Below are 13,020 nucleotides of genomic sequence, written 5' to 3'. Positions count from 1 at the left end.
TTTGGCCTTAATGTAGAACATCTCTACTTCGCAGTGGTGGCAACTTAAGATTGATGTGGATAATGAATATCCAGTTCTACAGGGAAAATACACTGTCTTTGATGCATATTGACTTTTTAATATTGGTCAAAAAGGCATTTTGTGTGCTGCTCCAGCATGCCTCTGTTTTATTTGGATCTAACACAAGCATGTGCTGTCACTGAGGGGATCCTCATACTACCCTGAGAACATTTGTGTTTTGCAACTTAACAGATTTGACATAGCAAGACCTTTAAATAAGCATCATCTATCTTGGTAAACATGAAGTTCTAAATAATTATATGACACTTTATATATGACTCCCAGATACCATGTGATGTTAACGGGCATGTTATCTTTGGGTGATTTACCACTGTTAAAACTACATTTGGACCTGTCTTATTTATTTTTTTACTATACACTTCAGTAACTAGACATAGCACATGTGATAGTGTTCCCAGTCTTATTCTAAGCTCCATGGGACACTTGGCACACTCAGCATATGAACATGCACACCAAATGTAATTGTGGTTTTAAGTGTGCATAAAGGGACAGGCTCTCTCACTCTTCCACCTTTATGGCTCCCTGCCTTAGGGATCCAGTGCTCTGCCCATCTTTGGGTGTCTGCTGTACAAACACTCCTAATTAGTCATTCATCAAACATTCCATAAGATGGAACTTGTAAAATATAGCTGACAAATGCAGAATTGTGCAGAACACATTGGCCCCAGAACTTGGACTGACATCCATTGCCTCAGCTTACATGTTAGTTTAATGTTCCTTCACCAAAACAAAGAAATGGCATAGCTACTTGCTTTCTTATAGTTACAGGAGCCTAAACCTTTTGTGTGTAAATTCAAAACTGCGGTAATTCATAATTTTTCCTCATGAAACTCAAGCCAGAAAATAGAAATTTAGAATTACTAAAATACCATTGATTGTTGATTTACATAGATGTATAGTGAATTCCAAGATTCATGTAGCCCCTATTCAGTAGCATGTCAAGATGAGTCTGGCACATCTTTATTTACAAAGATAAAAATGTTAGATATGATCTGCAGTTTTCTAGTTTATCAACACTATTTGACCTTGGTCCTTTTCATTTCGTTACAGTGGAAAAATATGAATTAATTGCCATTCTGCCGGAATTAACATTAGTGTGGCAATCATCCCACTTAGTTACATTTGTCAACGTACAGCATTTCCCATATTTACAGTACAATATTTGTTACTGGTAACTGCGTATAGGATTAAAAACCACTGATTTTCACACCGGATAATCATCAGTCAGTGCATAATCATTGTCAGTCAAATCGGCATAGTCTTGCCTGTCACGGTTCTCTTGATTGCCGATGCGGCCATACCACCAACAAATCGCATGCCCGCGCTCCCTCCTGGCAACAACGCTACAACGTATCCCACAATAGCGGCTATTTGTAGAAATGCTCCAAGAGCGGTAAGTAACGTGCTGTGGAGGTTCAGAGCAGCGTAGAGGGTACCCCCAAGGGAGCACAAGTACACAACAGCACCAGGTGTCGGGCTGGCTATGAGTTTGCTAGGACCTCGAAGAATCGCCGCCCCAAGCAGCGCGAACAACGATCCAAGGGACCACAGCAGAGCGAACTTTCGTGCTTTCAGCAGGAGCAATGGAGCATAGAGTGCCGAAAGTCCAAAGCATATGCCTGAGAGCAAAATACAAGTACCGAAAGCGATAAGACGCTGTGATCGACTGATGCCGGGCAAACATGGATCAGGCTCGGAAGACCATGGCCAGGAAAAGCCGCTGCTCGATCCCTGGCCTGTAGCGTTAGAACTTCCAGAGAACGGACTTGACCATGTACCAAACCAGCTCCCTGGAACAACGGTGGGTTCTTCTATATTTATTGTTGTGCTGGAGCTGGACTGCGATATCGTCTTGGCACCGCTTTTAGACTGAGCTAAATATTCCTGTAATTGTCGATTTAATTCAGCCATGGTTGTGTCAGGTAAAGGAGTTTGTTGTTGGTAGGAAGTAACACGTCACAACGACGCGACAGCCGAAGCAACCAAGCTATTGGCTAGCTAATTTATGGTTTCATCTGCATATTGCTTCTTGATTGCAGGTTGTAAACAAATCAGGAATTGTTTGTGTGCATTTGAATTTTCCTTTGACTTAATTCACAAATTTGTGGGAAGCTTTCTGGCCACCAGAATCTGAAGTCTGAAGGACGTGATCTGGCCTATTGTAAGATTAAGACACTTTGGCTCCTGTTTCTAATATGCTTGGGGATTAGATTTTAAATTAAGGGTCCTGGTGTACAGAGTTGCCATTTGCAATATGGAAAAATAAGGAATGATCCGCTACTCCCCAAAAAATGAAAACCTTTCCTACTTAAATAGTTTTTCCTGATTCTGTGGATATATAATGGCATTAATGCACCATCTATAATGATGAAAGAATGATTGCATGTATAGAACATAGGTAGGTGTGTGTGTGTGTGTATGTATATGTATATGTGTGTGTATATATATATATATATATATAAAACAATTTAAGTAGGAAAGGTTTTCATTTTTGGGGAGTGGGGGATCATATATGGTCTAAGCCTAGTGTATATCCAATGTGTACGAAAATACAAGACCTTCAGGAAGGGATGCAGCATTATATTTCAGTGCAGGACGATGCTGTTTTCTGAGGAATGGGTGGCAACACCACCTTGAACTATTGTTCTAAGGTCAAAGAGGAGTTATTCACAGCTGGAAGCAAACTTTTAAGTACACAGATATACTGATGGCTTTTTTTAATCTAACAGATCCAAATTATCTAAGTCCACAGCTGCTGCGTGAGTCTAAAATTAATCTCTCTCTTCATTGGTCAACAGTTCCTGAAGCCTATTTATGGTTTGTGGGTGCCAACAGGGGGTTCCTTTAACAGGGAAACACAGTAAACTTGTGAGAGACAGAGACCACACCAAGGGACCAGGTCAGTCAAGCCAATACAAATTATTGTGCACAAGTCAAAAGAAGCTTTAAAATTTGGAAAATATTAAATACGTATGACTTAAAATATCTATTAAAAAAAAATCTAGAAATAGAATTTGAATGTGAATTGGACTTTAAAGTGAAACTCGCATGTCATGTCAATTCATAAATGATGCTGTTATATGTTTTTACAAGAGATGTGTGTTTATGACAGGGATGGAGGGAGAAATTTGGTTCTGGGTTATAAGATTAAGTTAATAAATAAAGCCTTGCTTATTGGTGTCCACGATTGTCTATGGGCAAGCAGTGCTCTGTATGTGATTTTAAAAAAATCAATATTGCTATAATTCACTGTCGGCGAATTCAGTTTGTTGACTCCATTTTTGTTGTCAGCAGCTCCATGTCTATGTCCCAGATTACCCCGACCCTTTTCCTGAGTGGAGCTGATGCTCCTCTTAACCAAGCCCTCATGACCCGCAAGGGCATCACCCTCATCGTCAATGCCACCTTGTCCCACAGCTGCCCCAGATACCCAGGCGTAGAGTGCCTGCGTGTCGCAGTGGCCGATGTGCCCGGTGCCCACCTCGGAGAGCACTTCGACCGGGTGGCCGCTCGCATCCATGGCAACCGGGCGGGTGGGACCCTGGTGCACTGTGCAGCAGGCATGAGCCGCTCGCCTGCTCTTATCATGGCCTACCTCATGAAGTACAGAGGTGCCACCCTCCAGCAGGCGCACAGCTGGGTGCAGCGGAGCCGTCCCTGCATCCGCCTTAACGCAGGCTTCTGGGAGCAGCTCCTGGACTATGAGAAGAAGCTCTATGGAAGAAATACTGTGAAGGTGGCTGTGCCGGTGGAGCCACCACCTCCGCCGATAACACCCAGACTGGCTCACAGATACAGTCTGAGAGAATGCCCTTCGTCTCCAAGGATGAGCCGGTTTAGACGATATATTTCTTTTGTGCCTTAAAGTACAGTACCAAGCAAATTAGTGGATGGCAGTCTCTCCCTCCCTGGAGCAGGATGGAAATGAGCTATATTTGTAGCCGTTGCAGAGGTGGTAGGATTCACTTGTGCACATTCACCAGTTCTGAAGAAGGACTGAGAGAGGGTACTGATTCCTAATGCTGATGTTGTTCCTCAGCTCTGTTGACAGGTGGGACTCTTCAGCTCAGCAGATGTCAGCAGAGCAACTTGATAAGTTAGTTTTCCATCAGTGTTTGCTCTGACCTTGAGAATATTGTGTAAATTGGCTTATGTGTTTTTCATGATTTGTTTTGAAATATTGGTTGGTTGTACCTGGCTGAAGTTCCAGGGTATAATAAATGGCGAAATTATGCAAGTACAGTGCTGTATCTTTTGGGACAACAGGGGGCACCATGGGAACATTAACCAATAACTGATGTGCAGGTTCTGGCACACAGGCGAGATGAATGACTGGAAAGTTTGTATTCAGTCGATCCAACAAGATAAGAATGCCTTGGAATATCTCTGGCAGGATGGTCCACATGCTCCCTAATAATAGCCTTCTTTTATGTGTGATTCAAAAGTCTCTCACCAAATGCATTTAATCTTTCAGTCATGGAACTACTCAGGCAATTTTCTCCTTGTCACTGTTGTTTGCCTGTTGCAGAAACTCCTCCCACTGTTTTTGTGAGACAGTTTACATATTTCCAGTGAAATGTTATATAACATTATATTTTTAATGACACTTTATTATTACCTCAGTAGTTTCTGGTTTGGTGAAAAGGGAAAATTAGTATTTTTTAAATATTATATAGTATTCTTTATGCACAAGAAAAGACCTCAGTTTCTGTGAAGAGAGTTGAAAAGTATTTTTGAAGTGTTTGAAAAAGGCACAGTCAATATGTCTTATCCTTGGTCTGCTAGTCTGTAGTGTTTCCAAGGCAGTAAGAAAAACAATCTGTCACAGCTGTTTTATGTTTATCATATAAAATCTTGCTTTGCAATAGATATTACGTATATACTTCTGGCTACAATATGTTTCAATTGAGAGGTGGTGTGGTTTTTTATTGTTTGTTTTTGTTTTTTAATCTTAGATGGGGGTATGCTAATATACTGAAAGCCGAGAGAGAGAGGACATAAGTCGTAATGCTTTGGATGGAAAATCACTAATTTATCCTGAAAAATAAATAGAATTTATAGCCTGAAACACTGCCATCTTGTGCAATTAACAGGAAACAAGCTGGCAAAATATGGAGCAGGGTAGAACGAAGTGTTTGTGTGTGCGCATATGTATTTTTTGTGATTGTGTGTGTGTGTGTTTAATGAGAGTCTGCTTTCAGTGAACCCATCATGGAGTAAATTGGCATGTCATTAAGATGCAATCATTTATCTTTCTGCACATTATTTTACAGCGAACAGTCCTTGTAAGGTAAAGCGGTCGTACCACAAATGTGACGTTAGATGTTTCTCTGGAAGGTATAGCTGTGTGTGTGTGTGTGTGTGTGTGTGTGTGTGTGTGTGAGTGTGTGTGTGTGTGTGTGTTGAGAGGGGGGCAAAGAACCAGACACCAGGCGCCACTATTTGAGCGTGATGATCCCTATCCCTCGTTGAACACATCTTTCATTTTTGAGAACGTGTACGTAAGAACATGTATGTGTGCTTCTTGGAGTATGACAAACTATTTTCACAGGCTGAGAAATGCTAATATAAGGATTTTAAAAGCAAAACTACTGCTGCGATCCACTGAATATCAATATACTCTATAAACCTTTTTTTTCCAGCACAAATTTTTCATGATGTTTTTTTGTCAGGAAAATATATCCTTAAATATGTAATATAAATAAAAAAACAACCCTGCTAGAAAGAAAGAAATTGTTCCAGACCAAGAATTAAAACCATATCTTAAAATCAGAATGTTAAAACAATCTTGTGGGCAGATTAAAACCCATCTATCTAAACAAACTTGCCAAAATCCATTTATTTTAATTTAGTTATTTATATTGGGCAATCCAACTGAGACTGAAGCCCCACTCCCAGCGGGTATCTGTTAACATCGTGTCAGGCTAAACCACAAAACACACAAAAAGCCAAACACAAGTGTACAAGCCATAGACATAAAACACACTTACACTCTCATATAAGCAGTTTGCCCCCCATGCAAAGCTTTGAACTCATTTGAAGGAATAAAATACTAATGCGAATAAACAGTATGAGTTTCATTGGTAGGGCAGCCTTCAGATTCTTAAAAGCTTTTCAGATGTCAGAAAAATAAAGGAAAAATAAGTACATTAAATTACCACACTTTGAGAACTTCAGTCCCATATTAGGGAGGTTTCAAATAGTTTTATTATTCAATTTCACGCTTAACAACTGTTTTTCAAAAATGCAAATAAATATATAAAGTTTCTTTACCCTGTTTAGTTGTAATATATAAACACAGCACATGGAAAAATACGTACATCTCTATAAACAGAAGTTTAAATGTTTCAAAATATTGTCCTGTTGCCCTGGTAACAATTTTACAAATAATTTTTGCACCCTCTTAGTCCTCCCCCTGCCATAATTATTACTGCTGATATACTCCTGTCTTAGAGGCAAAGAAATGTGTTTCTGGAGACCACTTGGATGGCAAAGAATGACAACTGTTTGTGGTGTATGTATTTGTGTGTGCATTTTTTTGTTGTTGTTTGTTTGTGTGTGTGTGTGTGTGTGTGTGTGTGAGTGAGTTTTCATACTCCAAGAAGAATCCCAGAAAATAAAGTGTCTTGGAGAACAGTTAGTGCAGAGCCTGTTCCATTGTCTATAAGAACAGATACATACTCTCCAGCCTGTATGACAGACAGAACATACATGAATATTTCTGGTTTGTTTGGATTCTTTAGTTATATGCATTTCAGTTATGTTTAATTATTTAAGACACATGCTTTGTGTATGTCTAGTACTAGCTGTCTCTACTCTGCATGTTTGTCTCCACACATGCCTGTGATCACGTCTATCCTCTCTGTGATCGTTGAATATGTCTGCTGAGTTCACGTGGACATGTTTCTGTGCATTAGTCATTCTCACCTGTAGGTACAAAGTTCCTGTCAGAAGGATGCTGAACACTCCCCCTGTAGGGCTCACGCCTGTTACTGTCTCCAGGGAGCTGCAGTACAAGGGTGCGATTATATAATCTATTGCTCCCCATGTCCTTATGAGATTAAGATGGGCATGAGCAAGTTGATGAACAAAATAGTGTGGGATTGTACTTACACATTGGTCTGACAGAGAGACTCTATACAAATGGAAGCCTTTACACTGTCCTTTTGCCTGGCCTGGGACCTCTTCTGAGTCTCACTGGATTCTAAGAAACACACACACACACACACACAATGTAATGATGGATGCGTTGTGGTGGGTGGATGTTCAGTGTAAGTACCCCACCCCTGTTCCTCTGAGCTTTATCTGATGGAATGGCCCACACTCTCAACATCTACGTGCAACCACAGCGGAGGCAGTGTTCGTGCCTCAACTTGCTGCATGATGTAACAATTCAAACAAACATCATCCTGCATTTTTCTCATCCTGCAGCTTTCTACATTGTCTCTAGTTGCAAATGAGACAGACAGACTTAACTTATAAAGTGTCTCTGAAAGTAGGGCCGTGACTTTTGCTCACTGCACATGAGATCATTTCTGCACTGCTTACCCAGCACCAGGCTGGCAGTGAGCTGGTAGAACCCAGACACGGGTGCCGTGTAGCGGCCACTGCTAGCGTTGAAACCCTGGCCCCGCTGGTGGAACCGCTCCGTGTCCGACGGCTGTAGGGCGAAACAGAGAGGATTACTGATGACCCAAACACAAGCTGCCACCACCCCTCCCCATTCCCCTGCCCTTACTGGCTCATTGGGTGCTGCTTGGCCAGACCCAGACCAGCCACCCACGGCTAATCAGAGCTGGAGCCAAAGGTGTGTGGTACCAAAGAAAGGCTTGCTCGTGAAATGTGCTTGTGGTTGGTGTGCGCAGGGAGTGACGGCATCACTCACGCTGCTGTAGGGCTGGAGCTCCTGCAGGCTTCGGCGGTGCACCAGCAGGTCACGGCGCAGGTGGCAGTGGAAGGCCATGGCCACAAGGGGGGGCTGATCGCAGAGCAAGCAGTTGGACCCTACCATCTCTGCACACAACGAGGAGGCAGCGCAAAGAAGAGGGTCCGAGTGAAGTGAGGGCTCATAGTTTCTCGGCTGTTTTATTATTAAGAGAAAGCTTAACTGCTTTAACTGTGGTCTACCCTTCTCTTTTTGTTTCAACTGTTTACATTATACCTGTACCATTTTGGAAGCTGTCAGCTCCTCACAGCCCTCTCAGGCTCGAGAAGCCTTAAATATCAAACATAAACAGCTAGGCGTGAAATTGTTTGGGATTATCTTTGACTGACACTTGGCTGCATGTAAAGTCATTAAACAATCTTTCTCTGAAAGAGGGAGGTAAATATTTGGAGTGCGTGAGTGTGTGTGAGTAGACGGGGAGTGGAGGAGAGTGCATGGGGTGGGGGCCTTACATGCTGAAGTGAGAGAGTTCGCGGCGCCACTGTGCTCTGCTGTGTGAATAAGAGCTTTTATGTTTTATATTGCTGTCAGAACAGCCCGCAACCCGCCGCTATGGAGCACAAACAGACCTGTGTCTGCTTTTCTGGACCTCTGCCAGCACTCATTCCACACACACACACACGCACACACACGCGCACACATGCACAATGTGGAATCCATGGAATTCTTCACTCGCGCCAAGTCGCATCATCGTCCAAGAAAATTACACCTATTAAGGGATCAGCCCTGCACACAATCAGACAAGCAGCCTCCCGAACAAATAAGTGAGACAGCACAGTACATCACACGTATCATACTAGGAAAGTGACTCGGTGCAAAGAAATAAACACACTTGCCCACACGCACTCAATGCTACACAACGTATCAAAGCGTTAAAAACAAAAGGAGCAGATTCATTGTTCCATGTGTAAATTTTTTGTTCCATGTCTGATGCAAGACTGCAAGCTGATATAATTGATGGTGTAGTTGCCAGCTTGTGCTTAAAAAATTACTCACAGCACAAAGACCAAACAGAAATAAGCATGTAAATACAAACCCAGCTAAACAATTCTGCAAAAACACTATGATAGAACAGATCCAAAACAGATCATGAAAAAGACATGACAGCACTTCTGGAGTTGTTGAACTCTTTTCACAGCTTGTTATCACTGGTAATAGAAACATTAGCATCAGTAAACTCTTTATAATTACCTGGCATGCAACAGATTAGTTGTCAGACGAGACTGCCAAACACTTGTATTTGCAAACAAGGTGCTTGATGAGTAGGTAATTTTATGCCCTTAACATGATCTTACAATTTTGTCAGATGAAATCAGAAGTTTAGTAGTTCCAGAGAACATTAAGATAGGAAGCCATCGTTCTGTGGCCCAGTTTTCCATCATTCATGTTCATTTTTTGCCATTAAGTTACTGTTTTATCTTTGTTGTCATAAGGAACAGTTCTATCAATAACTGTAGTCTGTTCTCCTGTCACTGTGCTTTGCTGATTTGTTGGTGTACTTTCCGAGTTGCACTGGTGTTTAGTTACTCTGCTGTTTGTTTGTTTCCACGGTGTCTTTAGTTTGTTAATGGGTGTTTTGTTGTTATTGACATGTTAGTTACAACCAGGTCTGGCAGCACCGAAGCATATCTGTGGCACACTACAGTGCTATTACTGCAAGTCAACTACAGTACTGTGGTTACCTTATCTCAACTGTAATTCTGTCGAATGGCATGAATATAAACTCAAAAAAGCCAAAGCAGTAGCAGACACTGCAGCAGATGGTTTACTGTGTAACTGTTTGTTTGTTTGTTTGTTTCTTGTATGTTTACTATGAGGCTTTATTGTGTAACTTTACACACTGTATTGTAGAACAGCATATAAATGGCATGCAAAAAAGATTCTGTACTATATATAATGTTTATACATTGTGCTATGTCAAATATATATGATTTATATGGAAAATCTGTCAAATTACGCTTTTTGAATGATTTCCCAACACACTATATTCAAAATCAGAAATGTGACATTTTTGGCCATTGTAAATGCTGATAACATACAGGTTCTCTTGCTGGTTACCTCTTCTGTTCCCTTCAATGCCTAAAAAACACAAAGCTTTCTGTACCTTTTAGCTTTAACTGAAGGTCCTCCATTATCTCATCTTGGTTAGGCAGCAGGGGCCCGGGAGGACCAGGAGGACCCTGGGGCCCTGGAGGGCCTGGAGGACCAGGTAGGCCATGCTGCAGAAATGAACAGTTGTCAGTTCAGCATAAAATCCCACAACACCTTCCAGAATTTGGGAGACACGGTGCAGTGTACCACAATGAACATTGTTTTGAGAGAGTATGTGTACCCCTTAGACTTTGATCCCAACACACCAATTCTGGCAGGTTCTTGTAATTTCTGTACCATGGTGTCTTAAAAATAAACTGAAGGTTCACCCATTCTGAGTTATTGTCTGGCAAGGGGAACAAACTTACCTTTGAGGTCCTTTTATTTAGTTTGGGCTTCTTGTTTCCACTCTTGTTTGAATTGTCCCTGAAGACTATCCAGGTTCTGTGGGGGCTGACTATTGCCATGTCTGAGGACACAGTTTCCTGTAGAAGAGATTCATTTCAGCACAAAATTTTGCCAGTCAGTACCATTCCTGGTCATAAAAACCTCAACAGCATTCCGATCAGCTCATCTGTCAACATATAATTGCAGTGAGCCCATTCTGCAGTGAGCCCATTTAATAGTGACTCCTGTGGGAGTTAGTAATTAAGTATGAGGCAATTTTCTCCTTAACTCTAAAATAGGTATTGCTGTAACTCTCTCCCTTAATGTAATGTCACATGCTTGCAAGATGAACATTACTTTCCACTGTGGTATCACATGCTCCAGTTGATAACAGGTGTATAACATGTGTGTGTGCATGCAGGCCTGAACAGCACATGCAGGTCTTAACTTACAGGAGTTTCTGTGCTCTCTTCCTGGAGCTCCAGACTCTCCTGGCTGTCTTGTGCGGAGCAGGCGGTCAGCAATAGGCTCAGGAGCAGGGGCAGCAGTGGCCCTCTTGCCCCAAGCCAAGGCAACATACTGCAGGGTCAGAGGGCAGTCCTTCACTCGGCTCCTCAGTGAAAGGGTCCCATCCCACTCTGGGCTTGTGCAAAACGTGGTTCTTGAGGCTCTGAGAGTGTGTGCAGTGGTGTGTAGCTCAAATATCAGAGTAAAGGTAGTATTTTTGAAACGATGGATATGGTCCGCCAAAGGAATATCAGCACTGATGTATTTAGTTCAGTGTTTAAAGGTACCGAAGGCCTCAGTTTGAAGATGGACTCAGCTCCTTCATTCGTAGATGCTCCACATTAGGCACTGGGATTGTGCCTAAGAAAGAAATGAAAACAGGTCTGGTTGTTCAGTTCGGGAGCTCTGCATCAGCAGAAACATGGAGTTCCAGTCTGATGATGGATCTTCACTAATAAACTGAGGCACAACACCTAACCTCACTCCTTCTTTGATTCAAGCTCAGTCTTGCTCCTCGGTCATCCAAGACCCTCTATGCCTTCCTGCTACAGTCTAAACTCTCTTAGTTTGCGCTGTGAATCATGCGCCTCTGTGTGTATTCCATAAATACACTGTGTGTGGCACTGCCACTGCGTTTTTGTGATGATTAGCGCCTGTGCAGCTCCGGACCAGCGTGACTGGCTGCGATAAAGCCAGTGTCTGTTGGAGTCTTTGCTCTGTGGGTGGTAGACTCTCACCTTGCTGTCTCACTAACCTTATTGTCCTCTCCTCTCTCCCTGCGCCTCCACTTGGCCAGCTCTCTCTCTCTCTCTTTCTCTCTCTCTCTCTCTCGCTCTCTTTTTCTCTCTCTCTCCCTTTTAACTCTGTCAGCGTTTCCCGTAATTCCCAGAGCGGTGATGATTTATTCCTCTAGGCGAGCTCTTTCCAGGACTACAGCTTACTCCGTACTCATGCTCCTCCTCGACCTCAGTCTTAGCATGCAGATGGCTCCGTGTTGTGAAGGCTCCCTTTCGCGCCCTGCTGTTTTTACCCTCTTATGGCAGCCAGATGCCTCCTCCCCTTGACGGTCCGCCCCTCCCTCCACCGCCTATCGGCTCCTGAATCTAGAGCTGTCACTTTGTCTCTCCACAGCCCCACTCCCCCGTCTGGCCTGCGGCTTTTGCTGTGTCTGTTTCAGCCCCCCGCCTCCCCTCTCCTGCCTTGTCTTATGCTTGGCTCATTCCACCATTTCTACCAGCCTTGTCTGCTCCCTTGCTTGGCCTGCTGGGTCCTAGTGCCTACAGCGTGACTCAAAGTCCCAAAGTTGCAGCATACATAAACAAAAGCTCTAGTGCAAATTCGTGTCATACGTCATCAGAGACATCTCCTCCAGATGCGTTATATGGGCAAGAGAAAAGGGTGGAGACCAAGAACAGATGGTGTTTGTTTCAAGTGGTTAATTTTATGCCTGGTTAATAATGCAGACCTATCCATCTTAATTTCCAAGCCATGAAGGACACTTTGGGGAGGGGCAGACGTGTGCATGTCAGATAGGCTGAATCTGACTGTTGAGGATGATGACATTTAGGAGAAAGTTGCTCACTTTCCACACAACCTGCCACACCTCTTTTTTTTATCAGTCTGTACTGCTTCTCAGCCTGTTCTCTTATATCAGTCTGTTGACATAATTTAAGGAATGCTGTGGTCCTGAGACTGAGAAATGCGTCAGTTCAACACAAAACTACTGTAGTCTCTGAAAGCCTGATTATATAATTAGCTATAAAGTTCATGCAAGTGGACACCAGCACCATCTCATCATCAGTTTGAAACAGCATGGGGGTTTTCAATATGGTGAAGCTGCTAAAGAGAAATTGTAGATAATATATTGGAGCTTTCGTGTATGAAACAATTGATCGCTTTTTTGGCCAATGAATGCACAATTGCTGATGATACCTTACTTTTTTACTTAATAGGTTTTGTTCTTCCATCATGGTTAAAGTCCACTGAACAATCATTAATATCTACAGGTA

The 13,020-nt window shown here is 42.6% G+C and overlaps 3 protein-coding genes across 3 annotated transcripts; 1 reads left to right on the top strand and 2 right to left on the bottom strand.

Annotated features, from left to right (window-relative positions):
* Positions 1 to 772: 772 nt before the first annotated feature.
* sft2d3 (SFT2 domain containing 3) lies at positions 773 to 2,028 on the bottom strand. The gene has a single exon (XM_027029818.2). It carries the CDS (start codon positions 1,990 to 1,992, stop codon positions 1,327 to 1,329), a length of 666 nt encoding a protein of 221 aa, XP_026885619.2. The 5' UTR covers positions 1,993 to 2,028; the 3' UTR covers positions 773 to 1,326.
* An 859-nt stretch (positions 2,029 to 2,887) lies between these two features.
* Positions 2,888 to 4,318, top strand: si:ch1073-184j22.2 (dual specificity protein phosphatase 14). The gene is made up of 2 exons (XM_027031746.2): positions 2,888 to 2,980; positions 3,376 to 4,318. The coding sequence occupies exon 2, from the start codon at positions 3,380 to 3,382 to the stop codon at positions 3,944 to 3,946; it is 567 nt and encodes a 188-aa protein (XP_026887547.2). The 5' UTR covers positions 2,888 to 2,980; positions 3,376 to 3,379; the 3' UTR covers positions 3,947 to 4,318.
* Positions 4,319 to 5,963: 1,645 nt separating this feature from the next.
* si:ch1073-184j22.1 (erythroferrone) lies at positions 5,964 to 12,053 on the bottom strand. The gene is made up of 8 exons (XM_027030010.2): positions 10,957 to 12,053; positions 10,486 to 10,602; positions 10,131 to 10,245; positions 7,967 to 8,094; positions 7,630 to 7,741; positions 7,195 to 7,285; positions 7,009 to 7,087; positions 5,964 to 6,770 (listed from the first exon to the last, which is right to left on the bottom strand). Exons 1-8 carry the CDS (start codon positions 11,080 to 11,082, stop codon positions 6,672 to 6,674), a joined length of 867 nt encoding a protein of 288 aa, XP_026885811.1. The 5' UTR covers positions 11,083 to 12,053; the 3' UTR covers positions 5,964 to 6,671.
* Positions 12,054 to 13,020: the final 967 nt, after the last annotated feature.

Source organism: Electrophorus electricus, chromosome 7, assembly GCF_013358815.1.
Source record: "Electrophorus electricus isolate fEleEle1 chromosome 7, fEleEle1.pri, whole genome shotgun sequence".
In the NCBI taxonomy this organism is placed as follows: Eukaryota; Metazoa; Chordata; class Actinopteri; order Gymnotiformes; family Gymnotidae; genus Electrophorus; species Electrophorus electricus.
The sequence above is the reverse complement of the archived record's forward strand: the minus strand, read 5'-3'. Positions and strand labels throughout refer to the sequence as shown.